General features: G+C 41.9%; 1 protein-coding gene across 3 annotated transcripts; it reads left to right on the plus strand.

The window, feature by feature from the left end:
* LYPD6 (LY6/PLAUR domain containing 6) lies at positions 1 to 26,922 on the plus strand. 3 transcript variants are annotated; one of them, XM_033065366.1, is made up of 6 exons: positions 1 to 173; positions 20,273 to 20,445; positions 22,244 to 22,342; positions 23,334 to 23,464; positions 24,947 to 25,148; positions 25,890 to 26,922. In XM_033065366.1, the coding sequence occupies exons 2-5, from the start codon at positions 20,316 to 20,318 to the stop codon at positions 25,142 to 25,144; spliced, it is 558 nt and encodes a 185-aa protein (XP_032921257.1). In that variant the 5' UTR covers positions 1 to 173; positions 20,273 to 20,315; the 3' UTR covers positions 25,145 to 25,148; positions 25,890 to 26,922. The 3 variants fall into 3 exon arrangements, with proteins under 3 accessions (XP_032921257.1, XP_032921259.1, XP_032921258.1); XM_033065368.1 differs by lacking the exon at positions 25,890 to 26,922 and adding an exon at positions 25,199 to 25,222; XM_033065367.1 differs by lacking the exon at positions 25,890 to 26,922 and having other exon boundaries at positions 24,947 to 25,190.
* The last annotated feature ends 958 nt before the right edge of the window (positions 26,923 to 27,880 follow it).

The raw sequence follows: 27,880 nt of genomic DNA on the forward strand, positions 1-27,880 counted from the left end.
TATTCCCAGCAGTGCCAGGGCAGGGAGTTAAGACTGGGGCTCTCCCCAGGGATGCTGCAGATGCACTCAGCAGGAATTGAGCCTTGGAAAATTCAGGAAATCCTTCGTGGAAGCCTCAAAGTTGGGATGGATTTGGGATGAGGACATAAAATATCCCTCCTGCTGCGACATCGGTGTGTATTCCTGAGCAAGCTCTTCCTCATTTTATAGAAATTGCTAAATATTCCATATAAACTGCAAAATATTCTAAATATTTTATTTATGCACTAAATATTCTATATAAACTGCTGAATATTCTGTATCCACTGCTAAATATTCTGTATCAGCTGCTAAATATTTTATATAAACCACTAAATATTCCATATAAACTGCAAAATTTTCTATGCAGACCACTAAATATTCTATATAAACCGACCACTAAATATTCTATATAAACCACTGAATATTCTGTATCAACTGCTAAATATTTTATATAAACCACTAGATATTCTATATCAACTGTTACACATCTATATAAACTGCTAAATATTCTATATAAACCACTAAATATTCTATATCAACTGCTAAACATTATATATCAACTGCTAAATATTTTATATAAACCACTAAATATTCGGTTTCAACTGCTAAATATTCTGTATCAACTGCTAAACATTTTATATAAACCACTAAATATTCTATATATACTGTTAAACATCTATATAAACCACTAAATATTCTATTTCAACTGCTAAACATTCTGTATTAACTGCTAAATATTTTATATAAACCACTAAATATTCCATATAAACTGCAGAATATTCTGTACAAACCACTAAATATTCTACATCAACTGCTAAACATTTTATATAAACCACTAGATATTCTATATCAACTTCTAAATATTCTGTATCAACTGGTAAATATTTTATATAAACCACTAAATATTCTATATCAACTGCTAAACATTCTATATCAACAGCTAAATATTTTATATAAACCACTAAATATTCTCTATAAACTGCTAAGCATTTTATATAAACCATTAAACATTCTATATCAACTGCTAAATATTCTATATAGACCACTAAACATTCTATATAAACCACTAAATATTCTGTATCAACTGCTAAACATTTTATATAAACCATTAAATATTCTATATCAACTGCTAAATATTCAGCATGAGCTGCTAAATACGATAGCAAAAGATGAGAGGAATGACCTCAGTTATAATGAAAATTTTATCATGTTTTCCTTTTATGTCTTTCACTTGTTTAGTGCCAATTATTCCTGTGCTTTATCAAATTCTTAGTGCTATTTAAATTAGTTATTAGTTGCACATGGCTATTTTATATATATTTTTGGAATTTAATCATGCGTAGGATGGATTTTTAATGTAAATATTGTGTGTCTGGAACAGAAAGTGGAGTTATGCTGTAAATATATTCCACAAAGTCACTTGAAAATGTGGTTGGTTGGAGGGAGAAGGACAAGCAATCCAAAATATTCTTCATTAAACCCCTGGATTTCTCTTTGCCATCTCCAGCAGATTTTAATTTATCCATTGTTTCCCTTCAACAAACACAACTTTGAATAAATGCAGCAACTTCCATCAGGTTACTCTTCAGATGCTATTTTTGAGAAATTGCATAGAACAGTTTTAAAAAGTTAAAAAAACCCACTTGTTAAAATTTATTAATGAAATAAATTTGGGCAGATGTGCATCAGCAGCCCTGGTGGGGCAGGGAACAAAGGCTCTTGTCCCCAGAAGAATGGGAGCCCTTGATGAAATGTCAGCATCTGCTACTCTAGTCATGGGGTCTCGTGGGCTTTCCTGGCCACAATCCCAATTCCTTCAATTCCACATCCCAAATATTGGTCTAACAGGGGCTGTGCACTTTGTTTGGAGTCGATTTGTGTATTTGTGCCAATGATTTTTGTTGGAGTGCCCCCACGTAAGGCTTGTGGTAAATCTAAATACATGAAATAAGCGAACATTCAAACTTTAAGATTTTTTTTTACATATTACTCTGTTTTATAATATTAATTTGTCCTATTCTGTTGTGTTTTTATGTACATTTAAATATTTAACGGGGTTGAATTTATTTTCGCTTCGCTTGTATTTCGCACCTTTTATTTTTGCTTATATTATTTATTATTTATTATTTCATTTTCACTCCATCTCCCGAGCTCTTTGTGCACCACCATCCTCCCCCACCCTTCAATATTTCACCAAAGGGAGTTTGTTTTCCTGGGATTCTCCCATTCCCATAACAAGATTCTAAAGCCAAACCAGTGCAGGGCTGGATTTTATGGAAATCCCGCCTGCTTTTCGGGCTCTCCTTCTTCCCAGACGCACATTTGGGGCTAAACTGCCGGGGCAGCAGATGCCAGACTGCAGATATTAGGAGTTAATATCTCCTGAGATGTCTTCATGCTCTTAAGGAGCTTCCAGGGCTGTCCAGGAAGATCCAAGGGGGTGGCGAGGGTGGCGCCGGCGCGGGCGAGCGCGGGGTCGGGATCCGTCCCAAAATATCCAGTTTGGATGGAGCATTGGGATACCCAATGGGATTGCCTGCAGGTTTTTGTTTTTTTTTATTTTTCCAAGGAGGTTATTTGGCGGATAAGAGTTTTTTGGGGTGTCCATGGAGAGTGGGAATGTGGATCCGTCACAGCCCAAGGAAAGGTTGAGTGGCCTCGTCCTCATTTTACCTCCTGTCCCTGCTGGGTGAGGAGTGTGTGTCCATCCATAGATAAATACGCAGAAATACACCTGAAACTTCTATTTCAGCCATCAAAAATATCTATTTTGGCCATCTAAAACATCTATTTTATCTGTATAAAACACCTATTTTGTCCATCAAAAATATCTATTTTGTCTGTCTAAAATACCTGTTTTATCCATCAAAAATATCTATTTTATCCATCTAAAATATCTATTTTATCCCTCTAAAACATCTACTTTATCCATCTAAAACGTTTATTTTATCCATCAAAAATATCTATTTTATCCATCTAAAATATCCATTTTATCCATCTAAAATATCTATTTTATCCCTCTAAAACATCTACTTTATCCATCTAAAACGTTTATTTTATCCATCAAAAATATCTATTTTATCCATCTAAAATATCCATTTTATCCATCAAAAATACCTATTTTATCCATCTAAAATATCCATTTTATCCATAAAAAAATATCTATTTTATCTGTCTAAAATATCTACTTTATCCATCAAAAATATCTATTTTATCTGTCTACAATATCTACTTTATCCATCAAAAATATCTATTTTATCACTCTAAAATCTCTATTTTATCCATCTAAAATCTCTGTTTTATCCATCTAAATCATCTATTTTGTCCATCTAAAATATCTATTTTATCCATCAAAAATACCTATTTTATGCATTAAAAAAAATCTATTTTATCCATCAAAAATCTATATTTTATCCATCTAAAACACTTATTTTCTACAACCCTATAAAACCTGTAAAAATACAGAGATCTCCATATTGACCAGTTGGCCTTCAAGGGTTGAGAAGGTTTTAAAGTTGCTTTTTCAGCTGCAGTTTAAGTATGGAAGTTTCACTATTAAATTATTTCCAGTTTGTATCTACCAAACCACGCACTGCTGAAACACTTCATAATGTGCAAAGCATCTTTGGGGCATTTTACAATGTCTTAAAAATTAATATCACCATTTAAATTTTTTTTTCCCAGATAAATGAAATTTTAAACAGTTTCTACCTTGGGTTTAGATCTAATACTCAAGTGGGAAAAAAGGAAGTTTTTCAGGAGTGGTTTTTTGTGGAATTGCTTTGTGGAGCAAATTTTAATTGAATGAAAGCAAATTGTTAAATGAATGAATAATTACCTGGTTTGAGTTTTATATACACTAAAATATTTTATCTGGGAATGGCAGACAACAAGACCTTGGCTTTTTGGAACTGGCAAAATAAAAATCTTGAGCATGACCCGGTTTAACAGCAAATTCCCAACAAAATTCCTGACTCCAAGGACACCGAGCCCCAAGTCTGAGGAAGCTTTTTACAATTTTGGGTCCTGGTTTGTAATACAATTTTTTCCCATTGGTTAGGACATGTAAAAGTTTGATTTTTTTTTTTTTTTTTTTTTTTAATATTTTTCTTTCTTTTTCTGTTGGATTTTGGGATTTTTGGGGTTGTTTTTTTTTGGTGAGGTACTGATGGGAGTGCAGGGTTTCCTTGGCTGAGGAAACTTCCCAACCTTCCTTTCCTTTCCAGCCTGGCCAAACGATGAATCCAAATTGTGTAACTCGACAAAATCCTCTTTTCCTTAGGAAACCATACTGAAAATGGGCTGAAAAAAGGGAAAAAATGGAAAATAAGCAACACCAATTGCTTTTATTTTTCCTGCCTCCATTGAAAATGGGCTGGGGGAACCATGGGGTGGGATTTGAGGTGGGAAACCCCCACGGTTGTTTCCCCCCTCACCTTGAAATGATGTCAGTAAAACTTTTTCAGCAATTCTCATAATTGAAAAGTCCTGATTTCCTCGCTGGCGTTAAATGCCTTTTAGTGGATTAGTTTGAATCACATCCACTAAGAGCTTGGTCATCTGCCAGCCCCGAGAGTTGGGCCAGAGCTTTGTAAATTAATGAGCTCAAGGTGATTAGGACAGGTTGGGTGCTTTGGACCCTGCACCAAATTGTGCAAGGTGTGGAGCTCTGGGCGTCTGGCGCTGCTTTTTCCCGTTTCCTTTTGAATTCCTTGGGGTTTTGGGAAGGGATTTCCCTGCCTTGGCTGCCAAAAATTTGAAGGGAATCGTGTGATGCCACAGGAAAATTATGTTGAGGTGCCAAAAGTGGAAGGAACATTTCAACCACACTTGTTTGCTGGGATAATTCCAATTCCAACCTCAATCCAAGGTTATTTATCCTAGTATCCAGGATCAATCCAGGGGGTGTTTCATGGGAGAATGAAACACCTGAAACCTCTGTGGGAAGCGGATTTTTATTTTTGTGTGGTTTCATGAATGGAAAAAGGTCTTGGGGCAAATATGCTGGTGGATCTTTATATAAAGTGTCGGATTTTCAGAGTTTTGTGGTCACTGGAGCATCTTCCCCATGGATTCTTGGCTCAGAGTCAGGGAGAGGAACTGAGCTTTTATTACAAACAGGGCAAGTGGTGGGGATGGCTTTAGCACACACTTTATCCCTAATTTCTGTTTAAAAATGTGGCTTTCCTTGGAGGCAGGGAGGGGTCTGCTGTTTCCTAAACTCTCAGGTGACAGGAAAACGCAAAGTGTGCTCTGCACATCCAAATTCACACTGGTGCTTGTGGTCCCAAGGACACTTTGGGGGATTTGGGAGTGAAGGCTCCATTCCCAAGGCTGATCCCACACCTGCCTGCTGCTTTGCATCCTGTATCTCCAGGAAATCAGAGCAATTCCAAACCACTGAGTTTCGTTTTGTCCTGCTTGGTTTGAATTTAATTAAATTTAATTAATTTTAATTCCTGATAATTGTGTTCTTTGGTGCCAGTGTTTATCTTCAGTTTTTCTTTCTGACCAACATCCATGGAGGAGGGTTGGAATCAGAGAATTTCCAATCCAAACCATTCCACAATTCACATTATAATCCCTTTTCCAAGGAAATTTTTCCTCCCAGTCCTTCCCATGTTTCTCTGAGCACGGTTTATGTTGTTGGGTATCAGAAGCTTTCTCGAGGCAGGATTATTTTCAAGGTGATCTTCCTGAAAAGATTCCATGTGCTCCCAGCAGCTGTCAGCAGGATCTGCCAGGGCTGGGCCAGCCCTCTCGGGTCTGTCTGAGCTCTGTTGGATTTTTCACATTATTTTTAAGGGTTTAAGGGGCTCCAGGAGAGCTGGAGAGGGACTGGGGACAAGGGAAGGAGGGACAGGACACAGGGAATGGCTGCACTGCCAGAGGGCTGGGATGGATATTGGGATATTGGGATATCAGGATATTAGGATATTGGGATATTGGGATATTTGGATACTGGGAATTGGGATATTGGGAATTGGGATACTGGGAATTGGGATATTGGGAATTGGGATATTGGGATATTGGGAATCGGTATATTGGGATACTGGGATATTGGAATATTGGGATATTGGGAATTGGGAATTCCTGGCTGGACTGGAATTCCCAGAGCAGCTCTGTCTGCCCCTGGATCCCTGGAATGTCCAAGGAAAGGCTGGAGCTCCCTGGGGTGGTGGAAATGTCCCTGCCATGGCAGGGCTGGACTGGGAGGAATTTCAAGGTCCTTCCAACCCAAACCAGTCTGGGATTCCATAAAAATTGCTCAAATTCCATAAAGATTGTTCAAAGAACTCAGGTTTGTCTCTGTGGTTGGAGGCTGCATCTTGCACCCCATTCCTTGTGCTCCAGGTGTGGGAAATGGGAATTTCTCATTGGGAGCTGGGAGCTTCTGCCAGAACCTCACTGTGTCTGTGCCCTGATTTAAACACAGTCACATCCCACAACTGGGATTTCGGGATTTCTGGATTTTGGGGTTTCTGGAGTTCTGGAGTTCTGGATTTCTGGAGTTCTGGGTTTCTGGATTTGGGAGTTTCTGGATTTCTGGATTTCATGATTTCTAGATTGATTTTTGGATTTCTGGAGTTCTGGATTTCTGGAGTTCTGTATTTCGGGGTTTCTGGATTTTGGGGTTTCTGGAGTTCTGGATTTCTGGAGTTCTGGATTTTGGGGTTTCTGGATTTCTGGACTTCTGGATTTCTGCTCTGTGCATGGTGAGATCAGATGGGAGCTGTGCCTGGAGCTGGGCGCTGAGATTCCAATGAACCCTCAGGGTAGTGCTGGAAAAATGCTCTTTTGTTCCCACTTCTGCACAGGAAGCTCATTCTGGCTCCTTTTAATATCACACTGGAGCTGGCAGGGAGTCAGAGCCTCATCCATGACCTCACATCTCTGGCACAGAGCGTGGCTTGGAGCTCCACCAACCAGCCCCTGATAATAAATGAAAAATGTGAAATACCTGCAAGTCTGTCATAACAGGAGAATGTTGTACAGCATGTTTTTAATTTCTTCCCTTCCGCTCAGAGATGAAAAATGAATTTTTCTGAGGATTCCAGAGGATGAGCAAGGCCAGGGGGGAAGTTCTGGGTTTTGTTCTGGCTGTTGGAGATGAAAATCCACCTGATCTCCCCGAGTGGTGCCTCCCCCAGGCTGGGATCTGCTGGTTTAGCAGGGAATTGGAGCCATGAGGGTGAATGTGCTGCCTTCCAGCAATTTAGGAAGGGATCCTAAAGCTCATCCCATTCCAAACCCTGCCATAGGCACCTCGACTATCCCAGGTTGCTCCAAACTCTGACTAACTTTGCCTTAGAATTTTACTTTATTTTTATTATTTTGCTTTTGGTATTCTAAAATTGTTATTTATTGGAAAAACTCTAAAGCAAAGACTTAAAACATTGATTATTTCCTACTCTGAGGCAAACAATTTTCATGGGTGAAATTTTAGGATTTAAAGTGTGCAGGTGTGCAAGAAACAAATTCCCTGAGGAGGAATTCCTCTTATCTGTAATAATTGCATAGAGGAGAAGGCCTGGATTGCAAACACAAAACCAAACTGTTCAAACTTCTTTTTATTTTTATAATATCCTTGGAAAAGCTATCATTCCCTAAAGGAATCTTGACCTGATTGATTTTTTTCATGAGGCCTCAGTGACATATAAAAAAAAACTTAATTGAAACAGTGGCAGAGAAAATAATTAGGAATTCCTTTTCTCACACCCTTTCCCTACATCCTTTGGAGCAGTGGGATTTTTGAATTTCCAGCCCATTTTCTAGTTAGTCTGTGGCTTCAGGGAGTAAAATTCTATCATGCTTTAATCTAGGTTGTTTTAACTTTTTTTTTCTTTTCTATAATGTTCAGGTTGTGCTGTCTGCTCCCTTCCATAGGCTGTGCTGATCCAAAATTAATATTTTGGTATTCCCAAGGCTCCTTCACCCTCCTGGAGGTGATTTCCCAATTATTAGGCAGCTAAAATATCAATATAATAAAATATAATGATGTTAGTGTAGTGCTTGAGTTGGGCAAACAAAACCATACAAATCTTTGGTTCAAACATTTTAAATTTAAATTGGTTTATTTTATTAAATATTAAATATTCCTTTGTGTTTGCTGTAGGGGGTAGTGGTTTTGGGTTGTTAATTTGAATTTTTTTTGTCCTGAGCTAGGATTAGAAGGAAGGCAAAATAGATTTAAATTTAAATGGTATAAAGAGTTTCAACTCTATTTTCAAAAATAAAATAAACTTTTATTTTATTAACAAATGAGTAAAAAACTATTTTTTTTAGTAAACTAACTAAAATGCTTTCTAAATATTTTCAATATTAAAAAATATATAAAAGAAAAAAATTCTCTAAAGTTTTTTGAAAGTTTTATATTTTTATTTTTCTTATAGTTTCTAATAATAAAGTTTCTCTTTGTACCATTTAAAATTAAATATGGAAATGTTGTGGAATGACTTTCTTGGAATTCTCTTTTCTCCCAGGGTCAAGCAGGAAGAGGCGCCCTGGGAGGGTCATTATTTACATTATTTATATTATTTATATTATTTAATTTATATTATTTACAGTGGTTTTTTGAGCAGAAAAGGTCAATTTGTGTGAAATTAGCAGCTGAAAATCTGTATTTTCAGCATTTCCCTGGTCACACATGGTTTGCTCAGTGAATTTGGGGCAGGGTCAGTGTGGAGATCAGATCTGATGAAAATAAATCCCAGGGAAAATGACACAACAAAAGTTAGGGATGGTGCCTGGGGAATTCCTGGTGATTCCTGGGGGAAATGTTGAAATCAGGGGGGCACATTTGGAAAAGTTTTTGTGCTTTTAGAGTGTTCTGGGGGAGTGTTTGAGGCAGAGTTGCAGCAGGATTGTGAGGGATTCTTTGTGGGAGATAACATCCCTGAGCTGGCAGACTCCTGAATTCCTGGTGATATTCCAAAAAAAAACCCCAAAAAAATAAAACAAAAAAAGCCAAAAAACAAACAAACAAAAAAATCCCACAAAAACCACCACCAACAACAACCAAAAAAACCCCCAAAAAAACCAAAAACAAAAAACAAAAACAACTAAAAAACAAAAACCCCTGAAAACCCAAAAGAAAACAAAAACAAAACGAAACAAAAAAAACCCAAAAAAACCCACAAAAAATAACAAAAAACCCCAAACCCAAACCCAAACCCAAAACCAAAACCAAAAACAAAAACCAAACAAAAACAACTTTGGGAAAGTTGACTTTGCAATGCCAAGGGCATGAGACATTCGGTTCTAGCAAGAGGCAGGGCAGGCGAGGAGAGGTTGAAAGTTTAATTAACACCAGGGAGGGGTTAGGTTTTAATTGAAAAAAAAAATTTGATAGCGGGGGGAGGTGGAAATTCCGTGGGATTTTGGGAATTGGGAATTCCTGGCTGGGCTGGAATTCCCAGAGTAGTTGTGGCTGTTCCTGGATCCATGGAAATGTCCAAGGAAAAGTTGGAGCAGCCTGGGATGGTGGAAATGTTCCTGACATGGCAGGGATGGATTGGGATGAGCTTTCCAACCCAACCCCATCTGGGATTCCATAAAAATTGTTCAAATTCCATAAAACTGTTCAAATTCCATAAAAATTGTTCAAATTCCATAAAAATTGTTCAAAGCACTTGAGTTTGCTTCCATCCCATCCCATCCCTTCCCACCTCAGCTCCTGTTCCCTTTCCCTGCTGATCCCACAGCAGTGTCCTTGCTGTGTTTGTTGAGCTTCACTCCCTGATTTTTATTTTTATTTTTATTTTTATTTTTATCTTTATTTTTATCTTTATTTTTATCTTTATTTTTATTTTTATTTTTTTATATGACCCAAAGCAGGATTTTCCATTCTCATGGGTGATCCTCAGGATTTATCTCATGAACATTCCATCCTCTATTATTTTCCTGCCCCTTTTCATCTGAGCCCATTTTTAGGAAGCTTTATTAATGCCAGCATTATTTCTGCCACGAAACAGAAATATTCTGCTTATTGTGAATAAAATGTTGTTATTTTGGGAAAATTTCTGCTTTCCAGGAGCTGTAGTTTCAGGGAAATTCAGTTTTTCTATCTTTGGACACTGTTGTTATTTGCAGTTAACCCTGAATAAAGACAGCAAATTATCTGTGAGCTCCAGGGAATTATTTATGGTGGGTTGAAGCAACAATTGGAAAAAAAACAACCCAAAAACCAAAAACCAAACAAACAAAAAAATCCCAAAAAGCAACAAACAAACAAACAAAACCCCCAAAACCCAAAAAAACCAAACCAAAACAAAAAAAAACCCAAACAAAAAACCCACAAAAACCCCTAAAAACCACCAAAAAACCAGAAAAAAACAACAGCAACAACAAAATAATCTTCTCTGACATTGCTTAAAAATTACAAAGTTTTTTTTGGGGTGAAATCCATGAGGATGAGAACCTGATTCTCTGCTGGCAGAACTGTTGAGTAGCTTGATTTATTTTATTTATTAAATAAATATTAAATTATCTATCAATTCTTACAAAAAAAAATAATGCCTTGGTTTTCTGACCTGCTGGCAGACAATTATGGATCACAGGAAGATTTTCCTCTTTCATTTTCCATTCTAATGTTGTGCCCATATTTTTAATTATGTGATAAATTAAAATTGATTGACAGTGTTTATCTACAATGAAATGCAGGGACGGTTAAAAAAATTGTGTAAAAATTAAATTTAAAAATTAAATATACAAAGAAATAGGTGCTGGGGGAGTGAAAAGTCCCTGCTTTATTCCTGGGGTTTTCTGCAGTTAATTCACTTTATAAACAGAACTTCCAAACTGAACTTGGAACAGCAAAATTGTTCATTTTAGATTCAGAGAAACAGATTTAAATTAATTCAGTTATTCAGAGCATTTTGTCCATCTGTAAATTGTAATGACATAAACACAAAGGGGTGACTTTCTGCACAAGGGAAAACAGAGAATTTCTGTGGGAAGGCACCAACACTACTCAGCTTTCCAGGACATTTATATGATAAAAATCGGGGAAAAATCAAAAATTTCCACCTCAGGAATATCCACTGAGACCCCTCCTTGTGGTGTTGGAAGCTTGAAAATGGGGATGGTGTTTTACAGCTTCCCATCGAGCTGGGGATGAGTTTTTCTCTTTTTTTTCACCATCATATTTGGAAAAATAAAGGAATTAAATGGCTTTTTCTGTGAGGAAAAGTGGCAATTAATTGGAATTCAAATTACGTTGGAAATTCTTATGGAGCTGAGGGTTTGTTTTGGGGTCTTCTGGGTTTTGTTTTTCTGGAAAAAACTAATGAAAACCTTAATGAATTAAGGATTTGTTTACTCCAGACAGCTGAAAGTACATTAATTGGTCAGTTCTCATTTGGGTTTATTCCATATTATTTAATGACACGTAGTTTTTCTGATTTTTACTGAATAAAATATGCATTAAAACTGGAGAGGCATAACTCTGAGTAAAGCTTTTGGAGGAAAATATTTGAAATTCGGTGTCCTAGGACAGAAAACACAAAACCAGATGAATTTTACTCTTTAAATAAAACCAATTACAGCAGTTTCTGCAAAGAGACAAAATCTTGTTATGGAGCAAAGGGTGGCAGCAGAAATAACAAAATAGAACAGTAAATTCTGATTTATTTTGATGTAGCAACTGACTCAGATAAACTTGGATTCACACAAACATTTGAGCTACTTTATCAAGATAGAAATGAGAACGAGGTACTTATCTAAAGGATCCTTGCACGAGGCTCGGGTCGTTGGCCATTGGATTTTTACGTTGATGTCGGAATTGTACAGCTGGGAATGGCCAAGCCCATTCCCAATTCCCAATTATTTCCCTGAGGGTTGCATCTTCTCCAGCCTGGTTTGAGATGTGCTCTTTGGAAATGTGGGAAGCAGAGGTGTTGTCCTTCTAAGTGTCCTCTCCTTTTGTGGCTTCCTTGGATTTTTGGCGCCTTGTTCCAAAGGGAATTCTCGTGCAGGTCAGGAAATAAAAAATGGGATGAACTCTGGGTGAACTGTCAGGGGAAGGGAGCTCTTCCATGGCCTCATCCCTGCTTGTCCAGGGCTGGAAAAATGACACATGGTGTTCATTAACTGCTATGTGCATGTATTAAACAATTTGGAGGAAAAACACGGCGCTACAGCGGGAACCGGGAAAACCAGGATTCATTAATATCTCATAATTGAGGAGAGGCAAGAAATAATAACGGTGCAATCAGTGATGGGTCAAAACACTCCTCAGAGGGGGAGAGAGCTGAAATTTTGGCCGGGTTGCTAACAATGGAAGCTCATTTGCGCGAGGTGGCGTTGGCGGGGCCGGTCGCACAAAGCTCGTTTCGGGCGGACGCCGCGCGGTCGTGGCTCGGTGCCTAATCTAGCATGGCAAATGTGCGAGGTGATGTCCCCGAGGAACTGTCACAAATCCTGCCCAAGAGGCATCAGGAGAGCAGGGACACAATGGTGCAGATTGATGTCTGGCTTTATTAAAGCACAGTTTGGCGCAGGAGGGACGACCTCCCTCTTTCATGTCCTCTAATCAAAGAGTTTCTTATCAATACTTTTGGCGCAGAGATACTGAATGCAGAATTGCAAGGAAAAAGAAAAAAAATCTTCTGGAGGTGCCCTTTTCACCAATTAGATTTGGAGATGTCACTAAGCTGGGGTTTAATTTGGCCCGAGCACGCTTGGTTAATTGGGTAGAACTCATTTTTGTAATCAGGAGGGTTCGGGGCTTTGGTGCCCTGCTTTGGTCTCCCCCCAATTATTCCCTGTAACAGCCTCACAGCCAGAGGCAGAATCCTGCCCGCTGGAAAACCATGGCATTGTTTGGAGACCTATTTTCCCCATCATCCCAACGACCTTCCCTTGTCATTTTTTTTACTACTCGAAATATTTGTTGCTGTAGCACAAATAAACTGCTCCAGGAGTTTGCCCAGGATGACCCTGGGCTGTTCCTTTGATCCCTTAAAAATACTGAGGATCCTCCTGCTCCCAAGGTTGTCCCAATTTTCTTGACATAACAAGAATTTAACCTTAAAACCTCACCCCATTCTGATAAAAATGCTGTTCCTATGTAGCTGCCAAGCAGGATCATTGACTACAAAAATGTTTTCTTGATGGGTGTCGTGTCTTAGTTGCAGCTTGGATAATTTTCCAGCTCTTGTCATAAACATGGAATACATTCTCCTATCTTCTGGGGTTTTTTTTAATTTCCTTTGTTTCTCTGGCATTGTTTTGGCTGTATTTTATCTCCTCACACTGCAGTATTCTTTCCCTTTTTCCCTTTTGGCATGCTCTTGCTTGGTTTAAGAAGGAAAGATGGTCTGGGATGATCCCAATTGCTGTTTCCACATGGAGCAAAATTCAATTTCATGCACAGACTCTGTTCCTTGGGATTTCATTTTGCTTGTCCCCAGAAGAACATCATCACCCTGCCCCCTTCCAACCCTGGACCAGCAGGGATTGGAATTCCTTGTCCTGAAATTCCTTCCCTGGATGTTCCCCTTCCTCCTTTTGCCATGAGTTTCCCAAGGAAGAGGAAGGCAGTGGGAGATCCACAGAAATCTCATCCCTGCCTTGGGGAAAGGAGCCCTTTCAGCTCCCCCACTGACCCCAAATATTTATTCAGGGAATGATTTGGCCTCTCTCCTCCCCTTGGTCACTGGAACTCAGCAATTGGGGGTTTTTGATTCCTATTAGCAGGAAAATCCCAGGATTTCTGTGCTCACGCATGGTTTCCTTTTCCTGTCTGTGTGGAGCCAGGCTGTCTGGGGGCTCTCCATGCTCTGAGGTCAGTCTGTGTGCTGAGGGCCTTCCAAAATTCCCAAACTGAGCAACATCCCGATCTCCCACATCCCCCTGGACTTTCTGCCCTCGCTGCCTCCATTCCAGGCCTTGCAAAAACCCGGGAATGGGTCTTGAAATGATTTGTTGGATCATCCACGTCCGTTGTCCTGCTGATTCAGAGGTGTTCATGGCCAATGGGTTTGAATATTCCATGTAATTTAAAGGAAGGAAAAGTGGTGTCCCTGCACCACATTCAGGAGTAAAATGGGAATGAATTATGTCTAACTTGGAATATTTCACCTGCTCAGCTTGACAATTAATTTGCAGAAATTCTATTTTCTTATATTGTGGCCTGGCTGAATTTTTATTTCAATCTTTTTTCCCTGCCTTAATGCAAATATTAAATACCTTAGATATTCCACTAAAATATATTTATTCCATCCCTGTGTTTTTCTGAAGCCTAACTATCCTGAGGATGAATGGAAGTGACATTTTACCCCAAATCATTAAAAGATGAAGGACTTCAGAAAAGTTTTGCTGGCAGGACTGAAAATATGAGTGGTTCAGGCTGAAAATAGAAGCCAAGTGCTGGCTGTAAAACAACCTTGGAATCACATCCTGTGAAAGATTAAATTGCATCCGAGGGAGGGCGGCGTGAGAGGGAACATATTGTCCCCCCCTTCCCTTCCCCAGGTCCGGGGCTTTTAGCTCAATGAACTCCAGGCTTTGTAATTAGCAGCAAGGCGATTAGATAGGCCACGTTCCTGGGAGTAATTAGTGCACTAATTGTGTTTGTTTAATTACTCCTGCTCGCTGTAATTGAGGAGAGGCAGCGAACCCCTCTGCAAGAGCTTTACACATCCCATTTTATGGGGAAGGGGATGCACATTTAACCATTCCTGGGGGTGAAACTGCCAAGAAAATCCCCTAAATGGCACTTGGAAAAAAAACTGGGTTTGGAGGCAATTTGTGAGAATTTCAGGTTTTTTTAATAACCTTTTGATATATGTGGTGGGAACCAAAACAAATAAATAGAATAGACACAAAAAGGTTGAGCAGGATAAAGGGGAAGGGGGGAAAGGGTAATTAGGGCTGGAGAAGTTGCAAATAGTCCTTGGGATTGTTGTATGGGGTCCGAAACAGCTGCCAGATGGAAAACGTTCCATTACCATTCCCGTTTTTCTTTGGACAGTGATGACACAGGCAGAGAGCTGGGCTTGGATTTGGGAGCTGGAGGGAGATGAAAACTGATCCAAACATTGTAAATTCAGTCATGGAAAATCCAACCTGGAGCTTTGTGTGAGCTGGAAGAGAGGCAGGAGGAAAATCTCAGGGAAGTCACACTGGGGAGACTCACAAGGACAAAATTCCTGGAGGGAAGACTCTGCCTCCAGGACCAGCTCTTCCAGCCTCGTCAGGCTGCTCAGAGCACCCATGGCTCCGTGTCCCACTGAGGAATGACCATCCCAAGGCAGTGGGAGGATGGCCAGCACTGCAGAATTTGCTGGAGCCAGCGGCTCGTGCCGAGACCTCGGCGGTTCCTCACCGATGGCGCTGCCCGGCCGTGCTGGGATGGCTGCTTCACAGCTCAGAAAGTCTCCTGCCCCCTGAAAGGGAATTTTCCTGGCTTGTTTCACTCAAGGAGGAGTAGATTTAGGGAGCTGTGAGATGGAGGCCCTTCCAAGGGGAAGGATAGGGGGAAATGTCGGGATGGAATTTGCTGGAACCTTGTAGGAGCTGGGAGGTGTGAGGAGATGGAGGAGGAGGAAGGATGATCAGCAGAATGATCAAGCCCCTGTGAGGGAGAATCATCAGCCTCCCACCAAGCAAACAACTTCCCACTGCTTTGGGAATGCAGGGAGAGCAGGGAAATGCTCCATCAGGAGAGCCCTGAACACCACAACCTGCCTGAGGAGAACCATAGAAATACCCATGAACTGGGGATTCCTTCCTGCCTGGCTTTGGCTGAGTGTTTGTATGGGAAGATTTGGTGTCTGACTCCTTTTTTCCTCCCTTTTATTCCCTCCTGGAATGCTGTTTTCACTGTGAACTTGCAGCCGGCCCAGCCCGTGGGTTTGGCCAAGGTCAGCCAGCTGAGCCTGAGGAGGACAGGAGGGACAAAGCCATCCTTAAAAACAACTGTCCCCTCCACCAACACTGTCCCCTACACCCAGAGCTCTGATATCCGGGACGATTGTCCATCCATTGTCCCACTGCCGGTGCCAGCCAGGCTGAGATGTCCCCTCCTTAATGAGAGCTGACAAATGGGCAACTGGGCCACAGCTCGGCCTGCAGCGGCTCGGCCTGCAGCGGCTCGGGCCTGCAGCGGCTCATGTCCACCCGCCATGGCGGGGCAGAGGGCAGGCTGCAGGAATCCTGCTGGGGGGACGACATTCCTGCCTCCGAGATGCTGCTGGAGCCGGGGAGATTGAGTTAATGGGGCTTGGCCAGCAGGCTGCATGATCTAAACGCTGTGGGATCATGTTCCCCCAGTGCTGCTTCTTGGGATTTTTAAATTTTTAAAATTTTATATTTACATAATATATATAACATATTTTTATATTTATATGTTATGTCTCTTTATATAGTATAGGTATTTATTGTCTATATTTTTATATATGTTATATATTTTATATGTTGTACATTTATAAATATATAATATTATGTATTATAATATATAATATAATGGTCATATATAATATGTAATAGAATAAAATAGATAATAGAAGATATAACATATAATATATAACATATGATAAATAATATATAATATATAATATAATAGATAATATATAATATATAGCATATAACATAAATATATAATCTATAATATATAATTTATAATTTATAATATATAATTTACAATATATAATTTATAATATATAATATAATATATATTTAATTTTTAATTGTATGTCTGCAGGCTTTAAGACAGTGCACCCATATCTCTCTTTATATCTCTCTATATATCTCTCTATATATCTCTCTATATATCTCTCTCTATATCTCTGTATTTATCTATCTATATATCTGTATCTTTATATCTATATATTGTCTATGTATCTATATCTCCTTCCTTACATTTCATTTTCATGTGTGGCACCAGAGAAAATGCATGTACTGAACACTGAATTAATATATAATTAATTGGATATTTAATATATAATTACAGGATACTGAGTTCTTAAGTATTTAATATCAGTTTAATTAAAAATATTTTTTCCCACTCCTCTCTCTGTGGAATATCATCATTAAACATCACCAAGTGTTTGCCCCCCATGAAAAACAGAACTATGTGCTCATACTCAAAATATCCATGGAATATTAAATATTTGGGGTTTTGGCACTGGGTATTTCCATGTTTGCAGAAATTCCTGGTTTTGCCCTACCTGTGTATATGGAATGAGCAGGTGGAATGTGCTCATGGTGACAATGATGGTGACAAATAACGGTGGCGGCTCAATAATGTCTTCCTTATTTCCACAATTTAAAGTTTTCGCCCTGCTTGCCTTGCTCTGGACAATTTTCTGACCCAGAGGATTTTAAAACTGCAATTCTCTGCCAGTAATTAAAAAAAATCAAACAGAAAACGGAGGTGGGGGAGCGAATCCTCTCCGCTGACGGTTTCTTGCAACTCATTAGAAGCTGGCAATTAAGGTCCTTGCAATTAGCACAGGAAGGATGTGAATATTTTTAGGGAGCAGCTGGAGGATTCCTGACACAGCTCCAACAGCCACTTTTCCAAACTGATCCCTGAGTGCTGCCATGCAGGATTTGGAGAGGGGCTGGGTGAGCGCTCGCTCCCACAAAAGGGACACTGGGAAAAACCAACGTTCCCAACTGCAAGGCTTTGATCAGCTCTGCAAAAACAAAAGAGTTTTGTGCTTCTGATGAGCAAACTCGACAAATTCTTGTCTCTTTGGGAGGAATTCCTGCCGTTATTTCAGCCTTGCTGTGTTTTAATTTAAAGTATCGCTGTCATGGTTGGATTTGATGGTGTGGGAGGTGTTTTCCAACCTTAATAATTCCATGTTTGTCCCTTATGTTGATAATTTATTAATTGATGAACTCCTCTTTTTGGGATGTGAATCCTCATTTTTTTGGTGCTGTAGCTCTAGATTAAATCAGTCTCACTGACAGGCTTACTGCAAACTGCTGATGTCTTAAAATGAAATTGGGGCTTGTAAAACCTTCCTGATGTTGTCTGGGATTAAAGAAATAGTCCCAAATTCCAAATTCTCCCTCCAGATCCCACATGGACCCATTTCTTTCATCTTCCACATTGGGAGAGGTTTGTTTTATTTCCTGTCTGCTTCTAATCAGGATTTCATTCTCCCCTGGCTGAGAGGGATCTGTGGAGTAAATCCAAAATTCCCTCTTCAAAAGGCTACAGCAACAAAGTTTAAAGCACTGGGCTGTGTATTATCTCTTTTCCTCATATTTTTTTATGGATTTCACTGTGTTTTGATAAAAAAGCTGTTTGCAGATAACAGCAGGGACGATGACAACCTTTGTGCTGCTGTGGGACAAAAATTTGGATGGTGACATCCCCAACCCCACCATATCTTTCCTGAAAAAATAAAATAAAATGAAGTATATTTATTAGATCACCACCACATATTCAGAGCTGCTTAGGAATTATCTGGGTGTTGCAGATCTGCTGGCTGATCAGGGTGGAAAAAACTCATCCCAACCCTGTGAGTTCTGGATGGATTCCAAAGGAAACCATTGGCTCCTGCCTGGCTCAGCAGCTGCATCCTTTCAGGATTTTCCTGTCCCATTTTTGAGGCATAATTTTTAGGATTTATAATAACCTGAGCTGGATATTTAATTATATTTTTAGTCTAGTCTGCCACTGGATGGCTCCCCACAGCTGCAGGGATTAGGATGATACCATGGTGGTTATTTGGTTCTGCTTTAATTAGTTCCCATCAGTCAGGGACTTGGGGAAAATCCACCAAATTTTTTATTAATGGCATAATAAAGGGAATAAATCCCTTGAGAGCATGGATGAGGAAAATCCGAGGGTGGCTTTGTTTGCAGATCTGAGGCTTTTCCAAGGGGAAATGCCAAATTAAAATCAGTAGGAACTTTACAGGATCGTGGAGATGTGGCCCAGACAGTGGGGAAGAGTCAGGAGGAAGGTGGAGATGAGAATCCCCAACATCCTGTGGGACCAGCCAGCTTCCCACTGCGCTGGAAGTCCAGGGAGATCCTTTGTCCAAGTCTTTTCCAGGGTGTTAATGCCAAAATAACTACGGGAGTGGGAAGCTCCAGGACTGAGTTGTGGGGACGCGGTGGTGGCCAGGTTGTTTTGGGTTCAGTGTCCTCATCCCCACTCTGCCATTTCCTCATGGGAAGAGGGATTGGGAATGGGAATGGTTTCCCAAAGATGGTGACCCCACCACCTCCCTGGGCAGCCATTCCCATGCCCAATCCCTCTTTCCATGAGGGAATGGCACAGCAGGAGGCTCCAGGGTTGTAGGGACAAGGTGGTGGCCAGATCCTTGTGGGTTCAGTTTGTTCATTCCCACTCTGCCAATTCCTCATGGAAAGAGGGATTGTCATGATGACTCCACCACCTCTCTGGGCAGCCATTCCCACAACAATCCCTCTTCCCATGAGGAAATGGCGGAGTGGGAAGCTCCAGGATTTGTGGGGACGGGGTGGTGGCCAGGTCCTTGTGGTTTTGCTCTGCTCATCCCTATTTCCTCATGGAAAGAGGGATTGGGAATGGGAATGGCTGCCCAGGGAGGTGGTGGAGTCACCATCTTTGGGAAACCATTCCCATGCCCAATCCTTCTTTCCATGAGGAAATGGCAGAGTGGGGATGAGCAGAGCAAACCCACAAGGACCTGGCCACCACCTTGTCCCTACAACCCAACCCTGGAGCCTCCTGCTGTGCCATTTCCTCATGGAAAGAGGGATTGGGCATGGGAATGGCTGCCCAGGGAGGTGGTGGAGTCACTATCTTTGGACAGCCATTCCCATGCCCAATCCCTCTTTCCTTGAGGAAATGGCAGAGTGGGGATGAGCAGAGCAAACCTACAAGGACTTGGCCACCACCTTGTCCCTACAACCCAACCCTGGAGCCTCTTGCTGTGTCTTTTCCTCATGGAAAGAGGGATTGGGCATGGGAATGGCTGCCCAGGGAGGTGGTGGAGTCACCATCTTTGGGAAACCATTCCCATGCCCAATCCTTCTTTCCTTGAGGAATTGGCAGAGTGGGGATGAGCAGAGAAAACCCACAAGGACCTGGCCACCACCTTATCCCTACAACCCAACCCTGGAGCTTCCCACTCTGCCATTTCCTCATGGAAAGAGGGGAGTCACCACCCCTGGAGGTGTTTAAGGAAAGCCTGGATGTGGTGCTGAGTGCCATGAGTGATGAGGGGGTGTTGCTCATGACTTGGACTCGACGATCTCTTTTCCAGCCCGGTTAATTCTGGTTTTCTGTGACCCTTCCCAGGTGGGGATTGTCGGCCGCCGCATGAGCAGCTCCTGGCCGGGCCATGGCCTGGCCTCCAGGGCTCCTGCTGCTCCTGTCCCTGCTCCTGCTGCTCCTGTTGCTGCCCGGCCGCGCTCCGGCCGCGCGGAGCCGCGACTTCACCGCCAAGGACATCGTCTACCTGCACCCCTCCAGTGAGTGACCGCTGCCGGGACGGCCACCGGGGAAATGCCGTCTCCTGAGCCTCCAGCTTGTGGGTTTGCACTCCAATTCTCACAGGAGCCCACCCCAAAATCCACTTCCAGTCATCCCAAAATCCCCTCCCAGTCATCGTTTCTGTGGTCCTCAGAGACCACTGGGATATTTTCCAGTCCCCAAAGACCACTGGGATATTTTCTAGTTCTTAAATTCACTGGGATATTTTCCAGTCCCCAAAGACCCCTGGGATATTCTCCAGTCCTCAGAGACCACTGGGATATTTTCCAGTCCCCAAAGACCACTGGGATATTTTCCAACCCTCAAAGACCACTGGGATATTTTCTAGTCCCCAAAAACCACTGGGACATTTTCCAGTCCTCAAAGATCACTGGGATATTTTCTAGTCCTCAAATTCACTAGGATATTTTCCAGTCCTCAGAGACTCTGGGATATTTTCCAGTCCCCAAAGACCACTGGGATATTTTCCAGCAAGGCTGCTGTGTTTCTCTGTACCACATTTCACCCCATCACACATTTCCTTCATTTTTCCCACTTTCAGAGCCTGTGTTTGTGCTTTTGGCTCTGCCTTTAACCTGGTTTTACACGGGATCACAGAATGCTTTGGGCTGGGAGGGACCTGGTTTGTACAGTCCCCACTCTCATGGGGCCAAGCTGATGTGGGAGAAAATCCAGGTTTTTGTGGGAGGTGTCCCTGCCCATGGCAGGGTCTTTGAGGTCCCTCCTGACCCAAACCATTCCATGGTTCTGTGTAAAACTGGACCAAAAGGGTTTAAAGGAGACCAACAGCTCCTGCCTTGACTGCAGTAACTCCTGCAGCAATGGATTTGTGCGTCTTTAGCTCTTCCCTGCACCCTCACTTTATCAGACACAAATCTGCTGAATTCCAAGGTGCCTGTGGAGCTGTTCCCACAGAAAACTCGCTGCTTCATAGGCTGAAAAATTTCTGTTCTGTGCAAGCAGGATGAAATTCCTGTTCTGTATCACAGCTGTGACCTGTCAGAGGTGCAGGGTGAGAGGGTGCTGCTCCTGGGTGATTTCTTGTTCCTTAAAAGCCAAAAGGAAGGAGGCAATGAAATCCTCTGGCTTCACCTCTCATTCCCAAACAGGATCTGGGGAGCAAGGGGAGGGGGTGGTGGGGAGGGAGGGTGAATTGGTGACCCTTGGGGCTGTAGAGATTCAATTCTGGAATGTGACCTGTTCACCATTTGGCTTCTGAGAAGGTGGCAGCACCTCGAGGATGGATTGGATGTGCCCCAGAAGTGCTGCCAGGAGAGCAATTAAGGATTTAGCCTCGTTTGGTGAGATAAATTGGGACAGAGGGTTCAGCAGAGCGGTTTTGATCCCTCTGCCTTCAGCAGGAGCAGCTCCTCCCCTCGCTGGGACAATTCCCAGAGTGTTTAAATGAGTTTAAATCCACCTGATATTTTGTTATCAGCGCTGATAAAGCCTCAGTGTTGGATGTGAGCTCTGATTCCGGGGGAATGAGCGTTCCCAGCTCCCATCAGCTCCCTTTGAAGTCAGCACTGGGCACTTTGGCTGGGGAAATCCAGCTGGAACAAATCCCCAGGGACCTGAATGTGCTGGGGGGGAAATCAGAACCAACAAACCAGAACCAACCTGCTGATGCTGACTGAAAAATTTGGAGAAACTTGGGTGGCAAGAGAAAAAAAAATCTTGCTGTTTTCTCCTGAAAAGCAGCACAGAACCAGCTAAACTGGGTTGTTGGGACTCCTTTATCCATTCCTTTAATTCCACATCTCCCATTCCTTCCAGCCACGCCGTATCCCCGTGGATTTAAGTGTTTCACCTGCGAAAAAGCCTCGGATAATTACGAGTGCAACCGCTGGGCTCCAGATGTTTACTGCCCCAGAGGTAACCAGGGCTCCTCCCCACCCCTGACCCTGCCAGGCTGAACCCCCTCATTCCCAAAAATTTGGGATTCTGGAGTTCATCCTTGGAGCTTTTCCCAAAGCCTGAAAAATAAATCACCGGATAAAAACATGAATGTAATGTTTAATTATGTATAATATTATTTTTAAAGTATTTTTATTGTGTATTATATAATAATTTTTGCACCTCTACACATGAAATAAAGAGGGAATTGTGAATATTTCAATAGTTTTAAAGACAATGATCAAGATTCCCTCTGTAACTGGATGTTCCTGTGGGTGGGAACAAATCTCCAAATTCCAGAGCAATCGGAAACCTCAGGATCCAGAGCCTGGGTGTGAGTGCATATTCAGTGGCATTATAAACACATCCAAACTTCTTATTTTAAAATAATCCCATGTTTTGATACAAATCCAAGATTTCCTTCCTGATGGACTGTCATGGAATGGGAATAGTGCAAATAAAGATTTTTCCATGTTTTTAGGGACCAGGTACAGCCTGAGCCAGCACATAAATACATCAAAAATTTGTATTTTTTTTAAAACTTCATCATTTGATACAAATCCAAGATTTCCTTCCTGCTACTGGACTCTCAGGGAAGGGGAATAAGGCTGATATGGATTTTTGCCTGTTTTTAGGAACCAGGTACTGCCTGAGCCAGCACGTAAATACATCAAAAATTTCTTTTGTTTTGTTTTGTTTTGTTTTAATCCCATCATTTGATAAAAAATCCAAGATTTCATTGATTTCATACCTGCTGCTGGACCCTCAGGGAAGGGGAATTGGGCAGAGATTTTCCATGTTTTTTAGGCTCAAGCTACTTCTTCAGCCAGCATGTTATACTCAGTAAATACATCAAAAAATCGTATTTTTTTAAAAATCCCATGCTTTGATACAAAACCAAGATTTCCTCCCTGCTGCTGGACTCTCATGGAATGGGAATTGGGCAATAAAGACTTTTCCCTGTTTTTAGGGACCAGGTACTGCCTGAGTCAGCACATGATGAAGGCCAGCGGTGAGAGCGTCTCTGTCACCAAGCGCTGCGTGGCCCTGGAGGAGTGCCTGAGCACGGGCTGCACCTACATCAAACACGAGGAGTACAAGGTGGGCACGGGGAAAAAAATACAGAAATTGGAAAAAAAAATAGCATTTTATTATTTGATTAATTTGATTATTTGATTTTTAAATTTATTATATATATATTTTTATATATACTATTGTTTTGCCAATGTAATGTGTGCAAATCAATATAAAAAGGATGAAAAAATAGAATCTATATCAAAATATAACATACTTTATATAATATATGTAGTACATACTGTGTATATTTTATATTTTGTTATATTGCACATACATGTATATATTTTATATATAGTATGTGTATATAGTACATGTTGTATATATATTATATATCTAGTACATATATATTTTTATATATATAAAATACATATAGCACATATTATATATAGCACATCTGTATATATATAATATTTATAGTATATATTTTATATATAGTACATATTTTATATATAGTATATATAGTACATACTTTATTAATTTTGTATTTAGTACATATGTTATATCTATAATACATATTATATATTTTTTATATATATAAAACACACATATATATAACACATCTTGTATATATATTTATTTTGCATATTTTATATATCCAGTACATATTTTATATCTCGTGCATATTTTATATATAGTGCACATTGTATATATTTTATATATAGCACATCTTTTATATATATAATGTTTATGGTATATATTTTATATATCTAGTACGTATTAGATATATTTTATATATATATAAAACATATATAGCATGTTGTGTATATATATTTATTTTACATATTTTATGTATTTAGTACATATTTTTATATAGTGCATAATGTATATATTTTATATATAGCAGATGTTAAATATACATATTATATATTTTTTTCTTTTTTTTTCTCCCTGGAATTCCTCATTCCCTGTTTTTCCTTTGCCTTTCCCCCTGGAATTCCTCATTCCCCATTTCCCTGTTATTCGCATTCCCTGTTCCCCCGTTATTCCTGGTTTCCCTCATTATTCCCATTCCCTGTTATTCCCTGGAATTCCCTGTTATTTCCATTTTCCCCGTTATTCCCATTCCCTGTTTTCCCTTAAATTCCCTGTTATTCCCTGTTATTCCCATTTCCATTTTCCCCGTTATTCCCATTCCCTGCCCCTGTTATTCCCTGTTTCCCCCGTTATTCCCATTCTCGTTTTCCCTGTTATTCCCCTTCCCCGTTATTCCCTGTTTTCCCCATTATTCCCTGCTATTCAACATTATTCCCATTCCCGTTATTCCCCGTGATTCCCATTATTCCCCGTGACTCCCCGTTATTCCCTGTTATTCCCATTCCCTCTTTCCCCGTTATTCCCCGTTGTTCCCCGTTATCCCCCGTTATCCCCACCCCCGTTATCCCCCGTTATTCCCGGTTATTCCCCGTTATCCCCCGTTATCCCCATCCCCGTGATTCCCTGTTTCCCCCCGTTATTCCCGGTTATCCCCCGTTATTCCCGGTTATTCCCGGCGATTCCCGGTTGCAGGTGTGCACGTCCTGCTGCGAGGGCAGTATCTGTAACCTGCCGCTGCCGCGGAACGCCTCCGATGCCGTGTTCTCCACACTGTCCCCGCTCAGCGCCACACCGCCACTGTCCCCTCCCCTGGGGACACCGCTGGCCATCGGGCTGGCGCTGCTGGCACAGCGCTGGCTCATCGCGACAGCGACAGCGACGGGACAGTGACAGCAATGGGACAGGGACAGGGAGAGCGATAGCAACGGGACAGGGGAGGACAGGGACAGCAACGGGACAGGGACAGCGACAGGGACAGAGACGGGACAGGGACGGGACAGGGACAGGGGAAGACAGGGGAGAACAGGGACAGCGACAGGGACAGCGACAGGGACAGCGACAGGGACAGCGACAGCAGCGGGACAGGGACTGGGACGGGACAGTGACAACGACAGAGAAGGGACAGAGACGGCGACAGGACAGGGACAGGGACAGGGGAGGACAGGGACAGCAACGGGACAAGGACAGCGACAGGGACGGGACAGTGACAACGACAGGCCAGAGACAGTGATAGTGACAGCGACAGTGCCAGGGACAGGGACAATGACAGGACAGGGACAGGGGTGGTGACAGGACAGGGACAGCAACGGGATAGGGACAGCGACAGAGACAGTGACGGGGACGGGACAGGGACAGGGAGAGGGACAGGGACAACGACAGAGAAGGGACAAAGACGGCGACAGGACAGGGACAGCGACAGTGACAGGGACAGGGACAACGACAGGACAGGGACAAGGGGTGGTGATAGGACAGGGACAGGACAGGGACAGCGATAGAGACAGTGACGGGGACGGGACAGGGACAGGGACAGGGACAACGACAGAGAAGGGACAGAGACGGCGGCAGGGACGGGACAGTGACAACGACAGGACAAGGACAGGGACAGGGGTGGTGACAGGACATGGACAGGGACAGGGACAGCAACGGGACAGGGACAGGTACGGGACAGTGGCAACGACAGAGAAGGGACAGTAACAACAGGGACAGTGACAACGACAGGACAAGGGACAGTGATAGTGACAGCGACAGTGCCAGGGACAACAACAGGACATGGACAGGGGTGGTGACAGGACAGGGACAGGACAGGGACAGGGACAGTCCCCGCTGCCCCAGCGGAGCCCGGAGCGCCGCACGCTCCTGAATTCGCTGCTGGATTTTGGGATAATCCCGAGCGAACCCGCACGCGGCTCCCGCAGACCGAGGGAGCTCACGGGGGGAATTCCCGGAGCCCCCGCTGATCCCGGGCCCGTCCTGGAAAAGAACTCGGGCTGGAGGAGCCGCCAAGCCCGGCCTAACTCGGATAAAGCGCGGCTTATTTATTTTTTCTATTGGAAGTGTCACGTCGCTGCTGGCTCACCGTATTCCCCTTGGGAACACCCCCTGGCAATTCCCGGCTCATTAACTCCTCTGTCTCATTAACACGCGCTCATTAACAAATCCCGGGGGCTGCAGCATCCCCGCACCTCCCGCTCCTCCGCAGCGAGGAAACGGCGCCGGGAAAAGAGGAGATTCCTGGAAAAGAGGAAATTCCTGGGATGGAGATCCTGCAAAAAAGGAAATTCCTGGGATGGAGATTCCTGGAAGGAGATTCCTGGGATGAGGAAATTCCTGGGATGGAGATTTCTGGAAAAAGGAGATTCCTGGGAAGAAGGAAATTCCTGGGAAGGAGGAGATTCCATGGAAGGAGATTTCTGGGATGGAAGATTCCTGGAAAGGAAAGGAGGAGATTCCTGGGAAGGAGGAGATTCCTGGGAAGGAGGAGAATCCTGGAAAGGAGAAGATTCCTGGAAAAAGGAGATTCCTGGAATGAGGAAATACCTGGGATGGAGGAGATTTCTAAAAAAGAGGAGATTCCTGGAAGGAGGAAATTCCTGGAAAAGAGGAGATTCCTGGAAGGAAAAGATTCCTGGGAAGGAAAAGAGGAGATTCCTGGAAGGAGAAGGTTCCTGGGAAGGAAAAGAGGAGATTCCTGGAAAAGAGAACATTCCTGGATGGAAAAGATTCCCGGGAAGGAAAAGAGGAGATTCCTGCCCAGCAGCAGCTCCACCACCCCAGCCCACGCTGGAATTCCCAAAAGGAACCAGAGAAATCCCAAAACTCCTCATTCCCAGCGGGATTTGATTCCACATCCACAGCACGAGCGGAGAGGACGCGGAGCCGCTGCTCACCCCATTCCTGTTGGATTTTGGGGAGAACATTTCCAACATTTTCCCATTTTAGCCCCAATCTGAAAGAGAGAAAACGAATCTTGAACATCTGGGAATTTTATTCCCTGGGTTTTCAGTGACCTGTGGTGCTTTTCTGCTCGGAAATCATGGATGCAATATTTATTTTTGTGTGTCGAGGAGGGTTTGGAAGTGCTGGAAAAAAAATTCCTCGAAGGCTGATCTTGGCAGGAAAAAAAAATATAAAAATAGAAATATATATATATATTAAAAATTATTTACATCACTTTTAAAAAAGAATCAACTTTGTCTTGCAAAGTCAGAAATGAAAGCAGGGTGTCATGAACAAGTGTTTTATAATTAATTTAATTAAAATAATCATTAATTATTCTTTCAGGAGCGATTTTTTTGCCTATTCCTGCTCCGAGGTAACTTGAAATTTATAAAATTTTGGTATTTTTGGCTCAAAATGGTTTTTATTTTTAGGGAAATGCAGACTCCTGGAGAGCTCCTCAGGTCACAGAATCCACGTGGGATTTTCTGGAAAATCAGGAATTTGCTCAGCGTGAATTTTGTGACCTTGGGACTGAATTTTCCAGGGAGGAAAATGAATTCCAGGAGATTTCTCCAGGGAAGCAAAAACTCAGTGTGTTTTACAGGGGATGTTATTAAAAATAATATTTAAAAATTTTTATATATATATATAAAATTATAGATACACATCTTTATAAAAATTGACCTT

This window comes from Catharus ustulatus, chromosome 7 (genome assembly GCF_009819885.2).
Source record: "Catharus ustulatus isolate bCatUst1 chromosome 7, bCatUst1.pri.v2, whole genome shotgun sequence".
Classification (NCBI taxonomy): Eukaryota; Metazoa; Chordata; class Aves; order Passeriformes; family Turdidae; genus Catharus; species Catharus ustulatus.

Bases quoted from the DNA above. Each gene is read 5' to 3' on its own strand.
- LYPD6 (XM_033065366.1), top strand. From the start codon at position 20,316: ATGGCCTGGCCTCCAGGGCTCCTGCTGCTCCTGTCCCTGCTCCTGCTG. The intron at 20,446-22,243 runs GTGAGTGACCGC...CATTCCTTCCAG, and splicing joins CGTCTACCTGCACCCCTCCA to CCACGCCGTATCCCCGTGGA. The intron at 23,465-24,946 runs GTGGGCACGGGG...TCCCGGTTGCAG, and splicing joins TCAAACACGAGGAGTACAAG to GTGTGCACGTCCTGCTGCGA.